Source organism: Anolis sagrei, chromosome 5 (genome assembly GCF_037176765.1).
Source record: "Anolis sagrei isolate rAnoSag1 chromosome 5, rAnoSag1.mat, whole genome shotgun sequence".
NCBI classification, from domain to species: Eukaryota; Metazoa; Chordata; class Lepidosauria; order Squamata; family Dactyloidae; genus Anolis; species Anolis sagrei.
In genome coordinates this window covers 131,037,974-131,060,365 of record NC_090025.1, presented here as the reverse complement: position 1 = coordinate 131,060,365, position 22,392 = coordinate 131,037,974, and the positions used below count along the sequence as shown (strand labels likewise).

Here is a 22,392-nt window from a genome sequence, read left to right as displayed (position 1 = left end):
TTTTTTAAGTGAGGGACATACATTGGGTATGTTAGGTGTCTTGTGTCCAAATTTGGTGTCAATTCGTCCAGTGGTTTTTGAGTTCTGTTAATCCCACAAACGAAAATTACATTTTTATTTATATAGAAGTAATATTACTAATAATATTGCAGTATAGTGCTATCGTACAATACAGTAATATATATTACTAATATTGAGTAATGCTAATAATAGAATATATTGTATGTACAAATAAGCCACTCTGAGTCCCCTTAAGGGTTTTCTTTTTTTGTCGTGTCAGGAGTGACTGCAAGTCGCTTCTGTTGTGAGAGAATTGGCCGTCTGCGAGGACGCCCGGATGATTTGATGTTTTTATCATCCTTGTGGGAGGCTTCTCTCATGTCCTTCCTTAAGAGTGAAAAGAGTGGAATATGAATGTCGTAAATAAATAAATAAATAAACCCAGAATATATGGCAGTGTGGACTCAGAAAACCCAGTTCAAAGCAGATATTGTGGGATTTTCTGCCTTGATATTCTGGGTTATATGGCTGTGTGGAAGATTCTTCCACATAGCCATATAACCCAGAATATTAGTGAGTGCAGGAAGGAAGCCTTTCCCAAAAAAAGACTGGAACCTGCCTCGTATCCGCCCTTACTCCTGGAAAAGGCTTCACTCTGCATGTGTGCGCATGCTCGCGCTCCGGCTTTCTATTGGCTCCTCCGCCGGCTCCTGCGGCGCGCGCCCCCGCCCCTTTCCCTCCCTCGGTGGCATCCGGAGCCCCGCCCTTCCTGCTGCCGCTGCTGCCGCTGCTGCTGCTGCTGCTCGAGCGCGGGGCGGAGGCGGGCGGCTGGGCCTTGGCTGCTGTTGCGGCTCTTCCTCCTTCTCTTCCTCCTCCCGCCGCCTCTCCTTCTTCTCCTCGAGGGTCAGAAACGAAGATGGCGGACCTGGAGGACCAGCTCTCCGACGAGGAGAAGGTGAGGGGGGCCCAGAGGAAGGGAGAGAGAGGCGGGAGGCCGAGGGAAGCCCAAGAAGGCGAGGAGCCTGAGGGAGCTTCCTGGAGAGGGCAGGCATAGGGGCCAGAGGAGGAAGAGGAAGGGGGCCCTCCTGGCGCCCTCTTGCCGCCTAGGCCTCTCGCCGCTCCTTGTACGGTCCGAGCGCTGAAAATAGGCTGGGGCCGATCTGGTGTCTGGGGGACGAGCCAGCAGCCCGCTTCCTCCTCCTCCTCTTCCTCTTCTGTTCTCCTTTTCTGCTGCTGCCTCCATTGGCGCCTCCAGCCAGCCCCTGCTTTCCTCTGGCCTGAAGTAGGCGAGAGTGTCCTGGCGGGGCAGAGGCACTCTAGGTCGCCTTTGAACTGCCAGGGCTCAATGTAGGAAGATCCTGGGAGTTCTAGTTTCACAAGGCCTCGAGCCTTCTCTGCTCAAGAGCGCCTCACTCCAAATCCCAGAACCCCATAGCATTGAGCTTTGGTAGGGAAAGTGCAGTCACACTGCACTCAATCCACAGTGCATTATTATTATTATATTTATTTATACCCGGCTTTATCTTCCCAAAGGGGACTCAGGCCCCTTCCAGAAAGGCCCTATCTCTCAGGATCTGATCCCAGGTTTTCTGTTTTTTCCATATTATCTGGCAGTGGAGACTCGTATAATACAGTTTTAAGCAGAAAACCTGGTATGAGATCCTGGGATATAGGGCCTGTCAGGAAGGGCCCTCAATATATAGATCTGGCTTCTGCAAATTTTGGCCTTCCAGGTGTTTTGGACTTCAGCACCCCAATTTCTAACAGGAATTGCCTGGTGTAGATGCATCCTGGGATTCGTAGTTTGTTGAGGCACCTATTTTCTTCCCCTAAGTGATGTAGTCACACTGCAGAATCATTACAGTTTGAGACCGCTTCAATTTCCAGGGCTCAATCTGTAATATTCTAGGATTTATCCAATGCCAGGACACCACAGCTCTCACAGGGCTTGCGAATGCCAGAGCTTGATGACATTTTTTCTCCTGTCGGGAGCAACTTGAGAAACTGCAAGTCGCTTATGGTGTGAGAGAATTAGCCATCTGCCCAGATGTGTGATGATTTACCATCCTTTTCTCATGTCCCCGCATGGGGAGCTGGAGCTGACAGGGGAAGCTCAACTTGCTCTCCCCAGATAACATTGAGTCATATCAGTTTAAAGTGGTGTCAAACTAGTATATTTTTGTCATGTGACCAAATAATAATCATAATCCAATTTATTTATATCCTGGCCCCTCCTCCTGAAGGAACTTGGGGCGGCTCACAGTGGAAACATTTTTGGAAAATGGCATTCATAACCTTTTGGAAAGCGCCTTTTGGAGAATAGCATACAACCAAATATAATTATTCAGTTGTTAGACTGAATAACCTATTATATCTGCTCTTTTAGAAAAACAGAGATTTTACCAGCTCACAAAAACTGCAGAGTTTGAGAAGTGGGTTTCAGTGCCCAAAATATATACACTCTCCCATAAAACAGCTTGTTTTATATCATGCACTCAAGAGTGAAAAATGAAGTAGACTTTGATAAAAATAACATTTGGTTTGCTCACAACCTTCATGTGTTCAGTATGCACAGGTACAAAACTTATCAGTCCCGTTTCAAATATGTTTGAGATAATTCTTTGTGTCATCCCGCCAGAGCATCTCTCTTGTAACAAAATAGCTATCAATACCTCACATAGTCAAAAGGAGAGAGAAAAAGAGCATATGGTCTGCAGCCCCTTTTACAACTTTTCATTGAAACATAAAGGAAGCTGCATACCAGAACATACATTCAGGAAACAGTAAGCAACAGAATCATAGATAAACATTATTAGAGAAGGCTTGAAGAAGGTTGTCATTTCCAACAAAAAATACAGTATACATAATAATAATCGGCCAACCAAGACTGGTTCCCTCTAACCTGCAGTCCCCTCCAGTCTTCGGGTGTGTTTTGGGCAGGGCAGCCGTGCCACTTCAGCTCTGGTGAAAGAAAAGAGAGAGAAAAAGAATAGATAAGCATTGCCCTTATCTGAAATGCTTGGGACTAAAAGTATTTAAGATTTTTTATTTCCCCTCCTGATTTTGGAATATTTACACATAATGAGGATCGGAGATGGGACCCACCTCTAAATACCACATTTATGTATATTTTCTATACGTCTTGCACACAGCATGAAGGTAATTTTATGCACAATATTTTGGATACTTTCAGGCATGAAAGTATCCACTGCTTTGAGTTGCCTGAGGGCTGAGAAAAGCGGTATATAAATAAATAAATAAATAAATTCCATGTTAAGAAAGATGACTTAGATGCCCATGTTATAATAGATTTTGGAGCATTTAACATTTCTAAATAAGGTATCCTCTGCCTGTATAGATAGCATATCAACATTTAGTGAATATCATTTGATTGCCCCTCATGTCATCATCCATGGGGTCCAAAACAATTTTTACATGGTGATGATATTTTTTTGTCTCTTAAATCTTTCCCCTCTCTTTAAGTGATGATAAACACCTCATGGATGTGTAAAAGGTTAATGAATCCTTGACAAAGAGGTTTATTTCCGGTTAATTGTTACAGAAGATGAATACATGGTATAATATATGTTCATTTTGAAGCTACATTTCAAGCTTGATCCTCTGAGGATGCATCTAATCTGTAGAATTAATGAAATTTGACACCACTTTAAGTGCCATGGCTCAATGTTATTGAATAATGGGAAGTGTAGTTTGGTGAAACTATTTTGTAGAGAACTCTAAAGACCTTGTCAAGTTATTCCATAGCATTGAACAACTAGTTAACGTGTTGTCAAACAGCATTAAATTTACAGTGCAGATGTACCCTATATGATTTGGCTCCAAATTTATCACTTGCGATAGAGTCTGCCTTCTGGCTAGATTGAGAAATCTAATGGCTTGTTTTGCGTCTTCCTCCATACCTGAATAGTTCAATGGATTTTAATAACCTCCACTCGTGCATTAAAATTTGCATTCCTCAGTCATGGATGTATCTTAATTTGCTCAAAGTTATTTCCCAATCTGACTTGGGGTGGGGTGATTCACATGTTATTGTGTGCCTCCAAGTTGTTTCTGACTAATGGCAACTCTTAGCAAAAACTATCATGTGGGTTTTGCCAGTGCCTTCTGAGGGATCTGTTTAAGATCATCTAGTGGGTTTCCATGCCTAAGTGGGGTTTCGAACTCTGGTCCCTAGAGTCCTAGTCTTATACTACACCACACTGATTCTCAATGTACATATTACCTGGTGACAAACTAGTGTTTTTCACCAATTATACTGTTGGCCCCATTTCCCTGACTAGTTTCCTTGCAACGTGCACATGTTTGCAGCAGATGACTATCACATGCTTACATTATATTAAGGGGAATGAAGAATACTCCTAAGATGTTTTGTAGCTGCACTATTTTTTAAAGTGAATTTCTGTTAATCATGTTTTGCAAATGGCACTTATCATTGTGTTTGCAGTTTTCATGTTTCAGAAATGGGAAGTTTATAAGTCCTAGGTAAAAGAACATCCTTGGTGGGTTTTCTTTTTTTACTTTGAAAGCAAGGTTTGGATTTTGGCAGCTCACTTTTGGCTGTGTTGGTGTGATCAAGCTGACTTTTGCACTTATTCGAAATGCTTGGGGCTGGAAGTGGTTTGGATTTGGGATTTTAAAGATTTCGGAATATCCATAGTTGCATATAATGACAGATCCTGGAGATGGGTCCAAAGTCTAAATATACATTTTATTTATATGCATGTATAATTTGATACTTTTGAGACGAGACCCAAGTCTAGACATGAAATTAAGGGATGTTTTATATATACCAAATACACATAGCCTGAAAGTAATTTTTTACATTTTAAATAATAGTGTACATTGAACAATGAGAAACCAGAGTGTCATAATCTCAGCCACTCATATTGGATTTTGGATTCTGGTGTATTTTGCATTTCAAAATTCCAAATGTGGGAAGCTTAACCTGTGCTGCTGATAGCTGAAGTTGAACAATATCTACAGAGTGGCATGATTCCCATCCATTTAAAAATGATCATCATTATAAATGTCTGTTTGTTATTACTCAGTTCCACTGTAGAACATTTACATTTTTGATGTATCCATTTTTCAGTTTTATATGGTGACTTGAGAAAGAGTAAGTGTGAGAGGATTTTGTTTACTTCTCTTATAGAATCATAGAAAGGGAAGAGACCTCGTGGGCAATCCAGTCCAACCCCCTTCCAAGAAGCAGGAAAATTGCATTCATGAGAAAGGGCCAAGCTGAAGAGTCATTTTAGTGGCCATGGCTCAATCCTTTGAATCCTGGGATTTGTAGTTTGGTAGAGCACCAGTAATCTTCAAGCAGAAAAGATTAAAGGCCTTGTAAAACTAGAACTGCCATAGGTTCATAGGATCGAGTCATGGCAGTTAAAGTGGAATTAAACTGCATTAATTCTGCAGTGTAGGTGTGCCCTTCATTTGATCCTGGTTTCATTTGTCTTTGCAGTTAAGGAGCTAGTAGTTGTTGGTGTAAATATACAGTAATGAGTCAGAGTTTGCCTCCTTTTTGTAGTATACTGTCAGCTCTCATCATGCAGGTAATTTTCAGGACTAAGCTAGCTGCTAGAACAATGTGTGGGTGTTTGTTTAAAAAGTTATATACTTCACATGTTATTACAATGAAAATTCTAATGCACTTGAAGAAGGAAAAAATATTCAGAGCTAAAATAACTCAAGTGACTCACAGTGCTGGTAATTGTGTGCATGCTGTATAGTTTGTTCCATACTAGATCTGTTTCAGTTCTTTGTCAAACAATCTGCACTGGTCAGACCTCACCTGAAATACTGTGTCCAGTGATATTAACAAGCTGGAATGTATCCAGAGTTGAGTTGTCAAAATGGTCTGGAAAATTGGCTTACAGAGCAGTGATATGTAGCTTGGAGAAAAGAAAGTTGAGGGGGGACATGTTACCATGTTTAATATTTAAAAGGATGTCATATTGGGGGGGGGGGGGGTGTTGAGGTTGTTTTCTGCTTCTCCAGAAACTAGAACACAAAGCAATGTATTCTAGACGCTAGGAAGAACTTCCTGTCAGTCAGAGGTGTTCAACGGTGTAATATGTTGCCTTGGGTATGATGGAGTCTTCTCTGAAGATTTTTAAACAGAAGCTAGATGGCCATCTGTTTGTAGTTTGTTCCTGTGTGGCGGGAGGGTTCGTCTAGATGGCCCTTATGGTGTGTTCTATGATTCTGTGAGTCTAGTCCCTTCCTTTGACCAGCAGAATCCTTATTAGCAATTTGGTGACAATGTGCTTTGCTGTACCAATGAGTGAACTTACAGAGGATAAATTCCGTGAAATAGTATTTCATAATAATAATAATTTTTAAATCATGCATTTGCCCTGTATACTTACATGCAGCAGAGTAAGTACACACTTATAGGTCTCTTTCAGCAATCCGAAGTTTTAGCTAACTGAACCTCAGTAATACTTACACTCATGTATAAACCTATAATTTTAATTTTAAAAATTGACCCACAAGAACTTAGGTTGTTATAAGTATTGTATCTTAACTCATGTACAAAGATAGCTGTCTCTTTCTTCAAGTAAAGTGACAGAAGGCAAGAGCTTAGTCAGCTCCAGGAGAACTTAAAAGGAACACCAACCTCTGCTACTCTTTCTATTGTGGAGCCACTTCTGAAATATGGCCTACAGCACCTGGTATTCCTTGGCAGTCTTGCAGGCACTCTGCTTAATCTCCAGATCAGACATGACCTGGTGCCTCAGAGTATCTGGATCTTTACCATACAAGCATTTCCTCATCTCTCTTGATTCGGCCTTGTTTTTGATTCTAGCAAACAGCCACCCTCCAGAAGTTCTAAATCTACTATTATCATGAATCAGATTCTTTTTATCTGCAAATAGTTTGTGAGGGTCCGTGCTGAAGAAAATAGTGAGAGAAACTTGTGTGTGTGAATATGTCCAGTTTGTGATTGCTAAGCTGAGATTTAAATATTTGAACAAATATGAATAAGTGGTCTGTATAAACATAAACCAAAAAATTGCAGTGACTCTGTAATAGGTACTATCTGTGGATTCCTCAGAATTTCTGTAGGGAAACACACAAGAATAATTAGCAAGAGAGAACCTTGGTTAATGTTTCATGTAAGAATAGAATTTCTTCTTGATAGCATGTATATTTTCCTACCTTCTGCCTAGAATAGAATGAAAATACTAAAAACTTTATATCCATCTTCTCACATCTCACAAAATTAGTAGAAGCATTTATTGTAACATTTGCTCCCATAAAAGTTTGATCTGAAAGTTAAAAGCTCTGGACAATAGAATTTTTTACTGTCTGTTTACTATGAATTGTTCTCCTCCAGAATCCTAAAGAAAGAATACCTTAAGAATAAAATGTGAAATTCTGTGGCAAATAACAATTATTGTATTGCTTTAAACGTAGTTTAAAGATTTTGGCTTGAGTTCGTAGATAAATGTGCAGAAGGAATTTTCCTTCCTATACTTGCCCACAGCCATTGAACACCTCTGTGTTTGGATGGCTGTGCTGAGAATTGTTGACATGGATCATAGTGGGCTTCTGAGGGAGGAAACGTTGCCTCAAGTCATGGGGACTATCATGGTCTTCCCCCAACAGCCTCCCATACCTCAGCCACACTGTTCAGAAACACATCCAGCCTTTACAGCTTTTCCATAAGAAGTAAACAGCTATATGTCTGAGAGTTCTTTCTCTTCTGTGAACATACTTTCACTGTTTTAGAATCCAAGATGTTATCTTTACTCAAAACTAAAGAGGGAAATGCAAACATATTAAGCAATACTTTAGGGGAAACTTAGTGGAAGAATTTGAGGAACGTTGTCTCTTCTTCTAAATCAGGAACTCTGCTCTGGGTAATTTCATGTATCATGAATTTCCTGCACCATCAGTTCTTCTGATTGGTTGATTTTTCTTTTTCTTTTTTAATTAATGGTTTGGAGGATTGCAAATTGACCCTATTCCAATATCTTCTCTCCTGTATTCAGCGCAAGTCCTGGACCCTACTTAATAAAGGTTCCAGGTCCTATGGAAGCAACCATAGACATGTTGAATTGAGGTCTTTCATACAGATGTGTTGCATGCGTTTAGTGTGGTATACGCATCATTGACACCTTCACTAGTAACTGGGCTGTAGTTGTAATTTTGTATGCACTACCAAGCCATTGTTTTTACAAGTCCTTTAAATCAGAATGAAAGTTTGAAACTTTTTCCATTTGCTTGTAAGAATGCAAGTAACTTAATGCCACTTCTGTGTACAAAATTCATTTTAAAGAATCTGCAACATAAATGCATCTAGTTTGAGTTTACCATTTTCGGTAGTTGAAGGCAACCATGTCCTGAAAAATATATCAGAAACTTTAAAATTCCGTAAATCTTTAGCTTGCTTCCATAGTGATCAAAGTCTGTGGGAGGAAATTGTGGCGTCTAATTTGTATTGCTAAAAATATTTTCTTTTCTCTCTCACACTTGTCATTGATTTTAAAATAAACATTAAAATACTGGAACATTGTTTATGGATGGAAATAATTTAATCTGTTTGTGTGGAATTGAAAGAAGAATTAGAATTATGAAAAAAAAACATTTCAGAATGGTAAATTGCAACACCAAAGGCCCTTCTAGACAAGCCCTATATCCCAGGATATGATTCCAGTTTTTTTTTTTTGCTTTAAATTAGATTATGTGAGTCCCTACTGCTAGATAATCTGGGATACACAGAATATCTGGGATCAGATTCTGGGATATAGGACCTGTCTGGAAGGGACCCCAAATCTTCAGAATTAAAGCCACCTAAAGCATGTTGATTCTCCCCACACCCATCATGACTAAGGACAACTTACACTCACTTGTTGAATCATAGAGTGGTGAAAGACCACAAAGGCTAATCAGTCCAATACCGCTCTGCCATGCATGAACATACATTTAAAGTACTCTTGAAATATGGCCATCCAGCCTCTGTTTAAAAGCCTTAAAAGCAGGAGACTCCATCACACTCCCAGGCAACATATTCCACTGTGGAACATCTCTTAATGTAATTTTGACTTGGAATATTTTTTCCTGCAGCTTGAATCTGGTTAGTCATCACCCATCTATAGTTAGTAGGCGTGATAGAGCCACAGGTCTGTTTTGTAATATAATGGGTGAGTGTTAGTTTGTATGCAGGATACCTTGTACCCCAAGCAGTGAAGAATGTAGACTTCCATAAAGTTTTTTGTTGTTGCAAATATCAACACTTTAGATGTCAAAAGATATCAGTGATATTTTTGAGTTGGCTGCAGCTGACTATTGTTAAAAAGTGGATGTGGTCAAAACAGAGGCATTCATAGTTCATTTTACATAACATGTTACTAGTATAATATACTTCCCATGTCTCACACTTTGAAGAGTCTTTCCACTTTGGTTTGTCTGTGGGAATCCTTGCAGATCTGCTATTAATGAAGACTGTGGTTTCTTAACATTACTGTTCTGTACATAATAAGCTTGTGCCTTTAAATGTTCACATTTAAAAGAAAGTTTGCTAATAGTAGGTAAGCAGAATTCTAGGATGTTGGATTTATCATTAGTTTTCCCTTGGGAAATCTATAAAATTCATGGGGGTCACATAAATTCTACTTGAAGACACATTACACACATTATTATTATATTTATTTATACCCCACTTTATTTATTTTATTTCAAATATTTGTACCCGGTCTTCTCAAGCCCGAAGCGGGGACTCAGGGCGGCTTCTAGCCAGCAACGATTTGATGCCTCCATATACACTTAGAAACATAAAACCAATAATTACATACAGTTAAAACATTAAATCAATACAATTAAAGTATGCTTAAAAATATTAGCCTTTTGGCCATCTCTAGCCGAATTCTGTAATCGGAGACTCTCCATCAAGCTTATCCATAGCTTAACCATTTCCAATCATCATCATTGTCATTGTTAACATAATTACCCGAAGGCCTAGTCCCACATCCATTTTATCTCTCCCACAAGAGACTCAAAGTGGCTTAACATAAAAAAAATCAGCATACAATTTTAAATATGCAAATATTAAGACAGCATTAAACATTAGTATTAAAACAAATCAGATTAAATCCATAAAATCCCGCTGCACTACAGTCTCCCTACCTGAGCTAGCAGGAGTGGTCTCGGACATGGCGTTGAGCTCCCAACGGCTTTTAGTCCTGGGAGATTTCAATGTCCATGCCGAGGCCTCTCTTTCCGGTGCGGCTCAGGACTTCATGGCCGCCATGGCAACCATGGGCCTGTCCCAACTAATATCTGGTCCCACCCATAGTGCCGGGCACACATTGGATTTGGTATTTTCTCAAGGATGGGATGGGGGTGACGGGGTGGAGGAGCTGACCATTGCTCCATTGCCATGGACCGATCACCACTTGATCAGGTTTAGACTAACTGCGCCTCCCAACCTCCGCAGGGGTGGTGGACCCATTAGAACGGTCCGCCCCAGGAGACTTATGGATCCAAATGGACTCCTGATGGCTCTTGGGGATTCTCCCACCTCCTTGGCTAGCGATCCTGTCGATGTCCTGGTCTCCCGCTGGAATAGTGAGTTGACCAGGGCCATTGATACAATCGCTCCGGAACGCCCCCTCTCGAATAGCTGAGCTAAACCAGCCTCTTGGTTCACTAAGGAGCTGGCAGCGATGAAGCGAAAAAAGAGGAGGCTAGAGTGCGTGTGGCGCCGGAACCCCACCAAACCAGCTCAAACACTTCTGAAGACCTTTTTAAGGTCTTACGAAGTGGCAATAGCGGCGGCACAAAAAACATCTCTGGCAGCCAATATTGCATCTGCGAAAAATCGTCCAGCTGAGCTTTTCCGAGTTGTCAGGGGTCTGTTACACCCGCCAAAAAGCGAGGCCTCAGACAACTCGGTGGCTCGCTGTGAAGCATTTGCTCGATTCTTCGCGGATAAAATTGAGCGGATTCGGTCAGGTTTTGACGTCATGTTAACGGCAGTCTCTGGGGATGTAACGAGAGCATCTGCTTGTCCAGGTTTGTTGGATTCGTTTCAATTGGTTCAGCTTGAGGATGTGGACAGGATCCTTGGAGAGGTGCGACCCACTACATGCATCCTAGACCCTTGCCCATCCTGGCTGGTCAAGGAAGCCAGAGGGGGTTTGGCAGAGTGGGTGAAGGTGATGGTTAATGCCTCCTTACAGGAAGGAAAATTTCCAGCGAGCTTGAAACAAGCTATTATAAAACCGCTGTTGAAGAAGCCATCACTGGATCCCACTCAATTCGACAACTATCGGCCAGTTTCCAATCTCCCCTGTTTGGGCAAAGTCATGGAACGTGTGGTGGCAACACAACTCCAGGGGTTTCTGGTAGACACTGATTATCTAGACTCGGCACAGTCTGGCTTTAGGCCGGGACATGGAACTGAGACAGCCTTGGTCTCCTTGGTAGATGATCTGCGCAGGGAACTGGACAGGGGGAGTGTGTCCCTGTTAGTTCTGCTGGACCTCTCAGCGGCCTTCGATACCGTCGATCACGGTATCCTTCTGGGCCGCCTCATGGATATGGGGCTCGGAGGCACTGCTCTGCAGTGGCTCCGATCCTTCCTTGAGGGACGGACCCAGAAGGTGTTATTGGGTGACACCTGTTCGGCCCCACAACCGTTGTTGTGTGGAGTCCTACAGGGTTCTATCTTGTCCCCGATGTTATTTAACATCTACATGAAGCCGCTGGGAGAGATCATTCGGAGTTTCGGACTAAGATGCTATCTCTATGCAGATGACGTCCAAATCTGTCACTCCTTCTCACCTGTCACCAAGGAGGCTGTCCAGACCTTGAACCGGTGTTTAGCCGCTGTATCGGACTGGATGAGAGCTAACAAATTGAAATTGAATCCAGACAAGACAGAGGTCCTACTGGTCAGTCGGAAGGCCGAACAGGGTATAGGGTTACAGCCTGTGTTAGACGGGGTTACACTCCCCCTGAAGACGCAGGTTCGCAGCTTGGGAGTGATCCTGGACTCATCGCTGAGCCTGGAAGCCCAGGTCTCAGCGGTGGCCGGGAGAGCTTTTGCACAATTAAAACTTGTGCGCCAGCTGCGCCCGTACCTTGGGAAGTCGGACTTGGCCACGGTGGTCCACGCTCTTGTCACATCCCGATTAGATTACTGCAACGCACTCTACGTGGGGTAGCCTTTGAAGACTGCTCGGAAACTCCAACTAGTCCAGCGAGAGGCAGCCAGATTGCTCACCGGGGCGTCATACAGGGAGCATACCAGCCCCCTGTTGTGTCAGCTCCACTGGCTGCCAATCCAGTTCCGAGCACAATTCAAGGTGCTGGTTTTGACCTATAAAACCCTATACGGTTCCGGCCCAGTGTATCTGTCCGAACGGATTTCCCTCTACGTCCCACCCCGGAGCCTAAGATCTTCTGGGGAGGCCCTGCTCTCGACCCCGCCTCTATCACAGGTGAGATTGGCGGGGACGAGGAGCAGGGCCTTCTCAGCGGTGGCCCCCCGCCTATGGAACTCTCTCCCCGGGGAAATCAGATCTGCAACTACGCTCCTTTCCTTCAGGAAAAAACTAAAAACATGGATCTGGGACCAGGCATTTGGACAAGCGGGTAAATAAAGAAGAACTCCACTGATGGCTAGGAAATGACTAACGGATTGGTTTTATGGAACTCTGGAATCGAAACGCTGATTATAAGAATGACTTTTATATGATGTTTATATGATGTTTATACAATGTCTTAGGTACCAGTGCGGATGTTTTATTATGATAATCGTTTTAATTGCATTTGTATATCGTTCTTTTATATTTTTGTATACTCTGTATTATTATGTATAGGCATCGAATTCTGCCTTTTTTGTAAGCCGCCCTGAGTCCCCCTCCAGGGGTTGAGAAGGGCGGGGTAAAAGCACCAGTAATAAATAAATAAATAAATAAAACCACACATGTTGAACTCATTAAAACTCCCAAGATGTCTAGAAATGTACTTTGAAAACTATTAGCCAAGTTCAAAGACTACAACAGTTAGATTCTTACTGGAATAGATTCAGAATTCCCAGGAATTTAATTGCATGTTAGGGTTAGGGCTGCGGCTGCTATATGATCCTTTTCAGAATTTATTTCCAGTTTGCTGGCTGGAGTGAACTGTTTGGTTACAAGAACAGGTAAAATGTCAAGACTCCTGTGTATTGGTTGTTTGTGTAACATTAAAATTGGAATATTTTAAGTTGGCTGTAGTGAGTGTTAAAGGGGAGGAAAAGAAGCTGATATAAATATTATGTTCTACCATATTGCTGGTGTGGGTGTTTGCAATGTAAACTTTCCAGATTAAATGTGAGAAGGTCCCTGTACTTTTAGAGTTATGTCAGTGGCTGTGACTTCTTGTCCTTTAGCAGAATGGGCTATAGCAGCTGTGAAATCTATGGCAGTAACATCTCATGTATCCTACCTTTAAAAATGACACAGTTCACATGCATCCTATATATAGTTGCAGAGCATAGGCTCCTTAGTTTTCTGTGGAGCTCAGGGCACTGAAATGTTTGGGTGACTAGAGCAACAGTGGAGGGAAACTCAGGATGAATTTGTGACTGAATATGGGTTAAGGCCCATTTTAGATATTTTGTTGCTACCAGGGCAAAATATCATCTAAAAATGCTTCTTATAATGTGCGTATATGTTGCCTTTTTTATTTATGATGACTTTTTATAGAAATTTCTTAAGCAAGGAATAGTTAGAGGTGGTTTTGCTAGTTCCTTCCTCTAAAATATATCCTACTTCACCTGGTATTTGTTGATGGTTTCCCATCCTAGTACTAACTAGGGCTGACCCTGAACAGCTAAAACTAGGCAGGATCTGGTGTTTTAGTGTATTTAGGCCTCTATTGTCTTCTAGCACATAGCTAACATCTTAGACCTCAGACTGCTGAGGAGGTGCCCTTAGAAAAGTGTTGTGACAAATTTGCTACATGGTATATGGAGAAAATTGCTCAGATTTATTCTCATGTGGACTCTTATTATGAAGGTAGAGTCAGGGTGTACAATTGTATTGGACTGGTTTTGGGGAATAGGCCTCAGTTTGTTCAACATGACAATGTGGACAATTACTTGAAGAGTTGAAACTAACCACTTGGCTGTTAAACCCATGACTATCCTGGTAATTAAAGTTGTCAGAGAAAGATCAGCTAGTTGGATGGTGAAGGTTGCAATGATTAGTTGAAAGAGCACTATGTTCCAACATCTCTAAAAATGCAATTCTGAGGCTTTTATTGGACCTCACTATCAGCCATTTTCTGATCTCCTTTCCAAGTAGGGTTCTAAAGCAAGTGGTGGCCATACAATTCCAGGCTTTCTTGAACGAAATGGACCCCAGATCAATTCCAATCTGATTTCTGGCCTAGTTATGGGACAGAAGCAGCCTTGATTGCATTGGTGGATGACTTACATTAGCAGTTGAACAGAAGGAGTGCATTTCTGTTGGTCCTTCAGTGGCATTCAATACCTGGCTATGATACCCTTCTGAGCCTTTTGACTGATATAGAAGTCGGGGGCACTATCTTGCATTAGTTCCTGTCTTCGTCGATGGCTTTCATGGCCAGAATCACCGGGATGTTGTGTGGTTTCTGGGCTGCATGGCCATGTTTTAGCAGCATTATCTCCTTATGTTTTGCCTGTATCTGTGACTGGCATTTTCAGAGGATCCAGTTCCTGACCTTCTTGACTGAATAGTCTCAAAGGTTGATGCTAGGAGACTATTGTTTAGCTTTCTGATCATTAGCCTGTGGAGTTTCACAGATGTCCATACTGTCCTCTATGCTTTTCAACATCTGTATGAAACTACTGGGTGTGCTGGTAATACCGCTCTATCTCTTACTTATTATAATAGATAAATAAATAAATAAATTTTATTTGTACCCTGCCACCATCTCCCCGGAGAGACTTGGGGTGGCTCACAAAGCACTCCGAAGTGCTGCACATAAAATAAACAATACATAGATATTAAAACAATAGTAACATAAGATTACAACCGCAAACACACATAAAAATCACATAATATATGAAAATTCATAAAACAGTCATGACTGCAGATAAAGCTTGTTTCCAATTAATGAGTCAAAGTGAAGCAAACACTAAGTCCTCAGACTAACCCTTAAAATCTACTCAAGATCAAAGGCTTGTTTAAAAAGCCATGTTTTTAGACAGGATTAGAAAACTTGGAGAGAGGGGCTAACCTCTAGGGGGCTGCCATCGAGAAGGCCCTCTCTCTTGTCCCCACCAACTGTATTTGGGACAGTGCTGGGGCCAAGAGAAGAGCCTCCCTGTCAGATGTTAGACCCCGCAACGGCTCATAGAAGGATATGCGGCCTCGAAGATAGGTTGGGACTGAAGCATATAAAGCTTTATAGGTGATAAGCTGCACTTTGAATTGGGCCTGGAAATTTGTTGGAAGCCAGTGGAGCTGCTTTAATAGGGGCATGGTATGATCCCTATAGCTAGCCCCAGTTAGAACTGATGCCAGTCTGTGGCAGTTCTGAATTGTTGTCTGGATGCAGTAAAGGACTGACAGACAAGGTGGAAGTGCTACTGCTCAGTTACACAACCAACCTGAAATTGGAATCACAGCCTGTTGGACTCATTCTGAAAAGCTAGATTTATATCTTGAGGACGCTCCTGAACCTAGTACTTCTTCAGGAAAGCTAGGTTGCTGCAGTAGCCAGGAGCTCCTTTGCCCAGATTCACCTGTTGGGCTGGCCGTGCCGTTTCCTGAGAAAGACTGGTCTAACCATAGTCTTGTTCCTTTAGTTACCAATTAGAGTACTGCAATGCACTGTATGTGGGGCTGTCCTTGAAAAGTGTTTGAAAACTGCAGTGAATGCAAAATGCAGCAGCCAGTCTGGTGTCATTTTAGACACCATATAATATCAGTCTTACAAGAACCACACTGGTTTCTAGTTTATTTCCTAGTTCAAAGTGTTTCAAGATACTTGTGTTGACCTACAAAAAAAACCCCAAATAACCCAGGACCAGGATATCTCAAAGACTACCTCCTCCCATATGTATTGTATTTTTAGAAGGGCTTGGCCTCATGTTAGCCACCCTGAGTCCCCATTGGGGAGATGGTGGGTATAAATAAAGTTGTTGTTGTTACTATTATTATTATTATTTGACCATGCTAGAAGTTTGGGATCTTCAAAGAAGGCCCTGTTCCCCACACTTTATGAAGTTTAGTTGGTAGATAACAGGGCTTTTTCTGTAATAGTGCCTCGATTGTGGAATTTCCTAGCCAATGAAGCTAGGTTTGTCCCATTCCAGCGGAAGGACAAAATAGTGCACTTTTGCATGGCATGCAGTATTTGAAATTTTTATTATAACTGTTTTAAAACCGGATTCGAATATGTTAAATTTTAAAGAATGTTTTAAAAAATGTTTTATCTTAAAGGTCATACAGAAACATTAAAAAACATATACATAAATGCACAATCCCATTGAATTTAGTATTAATACACATTTGAAAGGTATTGAAACTTAGCTCACTAGGTTGAATTATGTTGGTCTTCTTTTCACTTCCTGACTACATGTTTTTCCCCAAAATGATAAATTTGTCTTTTGAGGGGTAATGTTCGAAATAGTGATTTATTAAAAAGGAAGAGTAAGGAGAAGTAAGGAGAATCTTAAGACCTCACTACCTCTGAGGGTGCTTGCCATTGATGCAGGCGGAATGTCAGGAGAGAATGCCTCTAGAACATGGCCATATAGCCCGAAAAAAACCTACAACAACCCAGTGATTCCGGCCATGAAAGCCTTGGGCAGTACAATCTTAAGAGCCATTGTGTTGTAGAATAGCTGGTTTAGTTCCAGAAGGCTGCCTTTTATAATGGATTCTAGCACAAACTTTTGTTGCTTTTGCTATTTTTCATCCTGGTATAAATGATGTCTTGCACCTCCAATTAAAGCATCCCTAGCAGGTAGCACCTTCATTTCGAAGTTGTCCAAAGAAGGAGACCTCACCATCTCTCTAAACCACTGGTTCTCAGCCTGTGGTCCCCAGATGTTTTGGCCTTCAACTCCCAGAAATCCTAACAGCTGGTAAACTGGCTGGGATTTCTATGAATTGTAGGCCAAAACACCTGAGGATCCATAAGTTGAGAACCACTGCTCTAAGCAGTTGGTTTCATTGCTGAAGAACCACTCTTACTGTCAGGAAGTTTTTTTCAAATGTCCAGTGAAAATCTACTCACTGGTAATTTCAGACCATTTGATCTGGCCCTACACTCTATAGTACCAGAACCCCCCCTCCCCCCGCCCGCGTGACAGCCCTTGTGGAATTTAAGGAGTGCAATCATCTCATCTCTCAGGCTTATTTTTGCCAAACTGTTTAAGTCCAAATCCTTCAACCTTTCCTCGTATGTTTTGTTTTCCATGTCTTATCATCCTTGTTGCCCTTCTCTGGACCTGCTCCAACTTTTCTATGCCCATTTTAAAACGAGGTACCCAGAAGTGAGCACAGTACTCCAGATGAGATCTAATCAGCATGAAATATACTGGGACTGTTACTTAGTTTGACTTGGAAACTATGTTTTTGTTGATGCAGAATAGCATAGTAATTATCTCCTTTGATGTAGCAACACAGTGCTATTTCATGTTCAACTTAGAATCCACAATAATCATTACGACATTTTTACATGTAGTACAAATGCATCTGGTATCTATGCATTTGATTTTTGTGGCCTAAAAGTTGAAGTTTACATTTCACTCTGTTGAATTACATTTTATTTATTTACGCTAAATTTTCTAGTTTATCTATGTCAGATATTGGGGGGGGGGGGGGGGATGATGACGCACGTGCCAGGAGAGAGGGCACTGTGGACCCCTTTCTGGCATGCATCCCATAGGTTCTCCACCACTGATCTAGGTCCTTTTGAATGCTGTTCTTCATTAAAGTGTTCTCCCTGTGTCTTTCATGACTAAAAGTCTTTTCACATGCCACACATGTATAATTTCTTCCCTATATAACTTCTTTGATGTGTAGATAGAGTTCCACACTGGCTACAATAGTTTCCACATTTCATGTATTTTATGTAGGTTCTCCCCTTTGTGGGATCATGTAAAATAAGATCATTCTCCAGCTGAAACTTTTTCCATAGTCATGCATTTTTATTGTTTGATGTTTAAGACATGATCCATTATCATTGAAGTGCTTTCCACATTGCCTGCATTTATAGTCTTCCCCCTGTGTACATTTTTTTAATGTGTGCAAAGATCTCTGTTCTGTTACTCCACATTCTGTACATTTATACTTTTTCATACATGTGTAAATGCTTTGATTCATGTTCCACTCTGACAAGTATTCCCATATTCCAGCCATTGGTATGGTTACAGAACTGAAGTGCCACTATGTTCCCAAATTGACGGATAATGGCACTCCTTATGCTGTGGTCAGACTGTACCTGGAATACTGAGTCTCGTTCTTGGCAGCACATTTGAAGAAAGATATTGACAAACTGGAACATGTCCAAGGGAGAACAATCAGAATAGCAAAAGGTCTAGAAGCCAAATTTTATGAGGAATGTTTGAGAATTGGGCATATTTAGTCTGTAAAAGTGAAGATGAAGAAGTGATATAGTAGCTATCTTCAAAGACCTGAAAGTCTGTCATGTAGAACTGAGCGCATATTTTCTGCTATTCATTAGATAGCATCAATAGAAATTTTTAAACAGGTTGAGTTCCTGCCTTTCAGGGTTGTCTTAGTGGTGGATGACTGCACTGGCAGGGAGTTAGACTAGATGGCTCTTCGGGTTGTATATGATTCTAAAGTGAATGTCATGTCATGGTATCACATTGACTCTCATTTCCTAACTAGATGTGATTTGTGTCACAATCTATAAGACAAAGTGCAGTTCGTGTGTCTCAGTGAAATGCGTGGAACATGTAAAATGAGGTGTTTAATACAAAGAAACAGCAGACAGGAAGGAGATGCTGTGCTTTCCCAACTCATCCCTATAAAACTCATCCCAGGGATGCTTTCTCTTGGCAGAGTTGCTTCTCATTCTGCCAGTGGGAGGAACACCAGCATTTGGAAAGAGATTGAGAGCACAAAGCCAAGAGTTCACAAGCCTTTATGTGTTTTGTGAAATTTGCCTCGGGTCTTCTGTTCAAAGTCATATGCAGATCTATTTCCATGATATCTAGTGTTCAAGGTGGGTTAGGCAAGTTGTTTAATTGCTAGATAGTCAATGTTTGTATCAAATTGTTAGTTGCTATGTGCTGTCAAGTTATTTCCAAGCCTAACATATCATATATAACATATTATTAGCAAGATATGAATTAATAATTAGAAATTAGTAGTTAATATGATCTGCTTTATTTATGTTTTCTTTAAATATTTCCTTTTTTTCTAGTTAAGGCCATTTTATAGGCTGTAACTATTTAAATAAGTGTACCTTTGGTAATTCAGATCTATCTTACTGTAGTTTAACTTTAAGAACTGATAATGGTGTTGGAGTGCACATTCTCTTTGCCTTATATAGGCATGAACATGCTGGGAGATTTTGCCATAACCAGATGAGTTTCCGTTGTGGTCATGAACAGGAAGACTACTGGTTATAAGAACTATCTCATTTCATTTCATGCCATTTCATATATAACTTTAGAAACATTTTACCTACCTGTTGTTACTATTTAAGAGGAGGTAGGATAGTAATAGTATCCTTTTGGTAGAGCCTCATTGCATAGAAAAGGAGATAGGGCTTTTTTCTTTTTCTTTAAAAAAATACCAGAAATGTTTTAACTGCTATTCCTATATAAATTTAAGGCACTGTATTGTTTAATATTTTTAATCTTGTTCCTTAACTTATTTTGCATCTGAACATATTTACCCAAAGTGATGTTTCATTCCAATAATTGGGCCTACTCCGAAAGATTAATGTTTAGAGCCGCAACCTTGGTTATTGCAAATTGCACTTTTCAGGTTTTGACCTGTTTAACTACAAATTAAAAGCAATAAAGCCTAAAATTGATAATGCATATCATTCAATGAATTTTTGAAAAGCCCTTTTGCTTTTGTTTTCATCTTCTGAATGCCTTTGTGAATAAACACTTTATAGAGCTCAGTTCTGATCTGCAAAAAAAGCCAGCTTGAGGCAGAATATGGGCAGGAGAGAAATAGAAGGGTAAGGGAAAGCAGCGATAGAACCTGATTGCAGTTTTACTAAATGTTGTGTGTAGCCCTGTCCATGCCAGCTTGTGTCATAGTGCTGTCACTAAAGAGTCGCATAACTGTCACAAGTGAAAACCTTTCTACCTAAGGCAGTGGTTCTCAACCTTTCTAATGCCATGACCCCTAAATATAGTTCCTCGTGTTGTGGTGACCCCCAACCACATTTCTGTTGCTTCTTGATAACTGCTACTGTTGTTAATCGTAATGTAAATATCTGATATGCAGGATGTATTTTCATTGTTATAAATTGAACATAATTAAAGCATAGTGGTTAATCACAAGAACAGTATGTTTGGGGAAGTATGGACAACGGATGATGGGATTTGCAGTACCTGCAACCAATTCAGCTCTGACTTCCACAGACCATTGGGACCCCCACGAATAACAGACCTGGTCTAAACTTGGCACATAGAACCCCATGACCAACAGAAAATACTGGAGGGGGTTGGGAAGAGCTGACAGTGATTTATGGGTAATGTAGTTCAACTACATCCGGAGAGCACTGTGAACCCAAACAACTATGGATCTGGACCAAACTTGGCACAAATACTCAATATTCTCAAAATTTGAACACTGGTGGAGTTTGGGGAAATAGACCCTTGGGAACTGCAGTTGTGTGGATTTATAGTTCACCTGCCATCATAGAGCATTCTGAGCTCTACCAACAATGGAATTGAATGAAATTTGGCATACAGAACTCCCATGACCAAGAATAATGGAGGGGTTTGGGGGAGGATGTTAAACAGATGATGGGATTTGCAGTATCTTCAGTTGCTTCTGCTCTGACATCAAAACCACTGGGCTCTCTCCCGCGGCTTGGAGGCACAGCTGCTGGGAGAGGCCTCCTTGCCGGTCCCTATAGAGGTGCAGCCTAGAAGGGAGGCACTGTCGCCTGGTGGAGCCATGGCACCAGAACCCCCAGGCTTACCCTTAAGGCAGGGAACACCCTGATGGCGGGCTCTTCCCCCATGCACTTGCAGTGGCCCTCCTCCTTTGATGTTGGCAAGTGCACCGGGGAAGAGGGCAGGTGCAGGGCATGTGCTCCCTGCACAGACCCTGGGCACGTGCTCCTTTCACCAGCCCTCTTCCCCTGCGCACTTACCAACACTGGGAGAGGGACACTCTCCGGCATTGTCAGGAGCGCAGGGGAAAGAGCAGGTGCAGGGAGCGCGTGCCCAGAGGCCATTGGAGAGTGCACAATTCTTGCACCACCACTCTTCCCCCCATGCTTGCCAATGCCAAAGAGCATCCCTCTCCTGGTATTGGCAAGAGCGCAGGAAAGAGGGCCAGTGCAGGAAATACGCTCCCTCCACTGGCCCCTGGGCATGCACTCCTAGCCCTCACCCTCGCACTCTTGCCAACGCCGGGAGAAGGCCTAGGCCTCTTGGGGCCTTTTTGCCGCCCTGTAGATGGCGCATGGGGTCTGCAGGAGGGGGAGGGGCCCAAGGAGGTGCTGCCATGACCCTTCTGAAATTGCCAAAAGACCCCTAGGTTGAGAACCACTGAGGTGATGTGGCAGCCTCACAGCTTTCTGCCGTGTTCTTCATTTGTAATTCTTCCTCCCTTCATTGTAATTTTTCCTATTGCCATTTCACAACAGATGTTACTTTCACAAGTCAAAACCAGCCTAATATTTAAAAATAGCAAGGCATTAGTTCAATTTGCTTGAGACATATATTGATGTATAGGCATTCATTTTTTTGGTATTATTTTGAGATGTTTTTAAATGCTTCTTTGACTGGCTGGAGCGCTAGGTCTCGTTTGTATCTATGCCCAATAGAATTAGTAAGTTTTTGTTCCTGATACCATGCTTGAGAACATTTTGTCTCAGCTATTTATAATGGTAGGATAGGACATGAACATTGTATCACTGTGGTTTAAATAATTATGTATAGTGCTTTGTGTGTTTGGTTTAGCATTTAATATGGATCCTTAGAAATGTAATCTAAGGACAAAAATAAACCCAATATTAAATGCTTCATTGCATTAGAGGTTTGAAATGTTAACCTGTAGATCACCGTATTGATTATTACAGTATGTATTTGACATGATTCTATGCCAGAACCGTTTAATGATTAAAAAATAGCATCAGCCATGGGGATTAAGATCAAAATACTTGTAAAATTGGAACTTGATACAGCTACCTGGTTGCAATCCTGAA

General features: G+C 41.5%; 1 protein-coding gene across 1 annotated transcript in view; it reads left to right on the top strand.

Annotated features, from left to right (window-relative positions):
• Positions 1-763: 763 nt before the first annotated feature.
• The window catches only part of CAPZA2 (capping actin protein of muscle Z-line subunit alpha 2), a 37,096-nt gene continuing 15,467 nt past the window's right edge, over positions 764-22,392 (top strand). Inside the window, exon 1 of the mRNA XM_060777707.2 lies at positions 764-955. Within this exon, the coding sequence (XP_060633690.1) occupies positions 917-955 (39 nt within the window). The 5' untranslated portion in view covers positions 764-916. The remainder of the gene's footprint in view (positions 956-22,392) is intronic.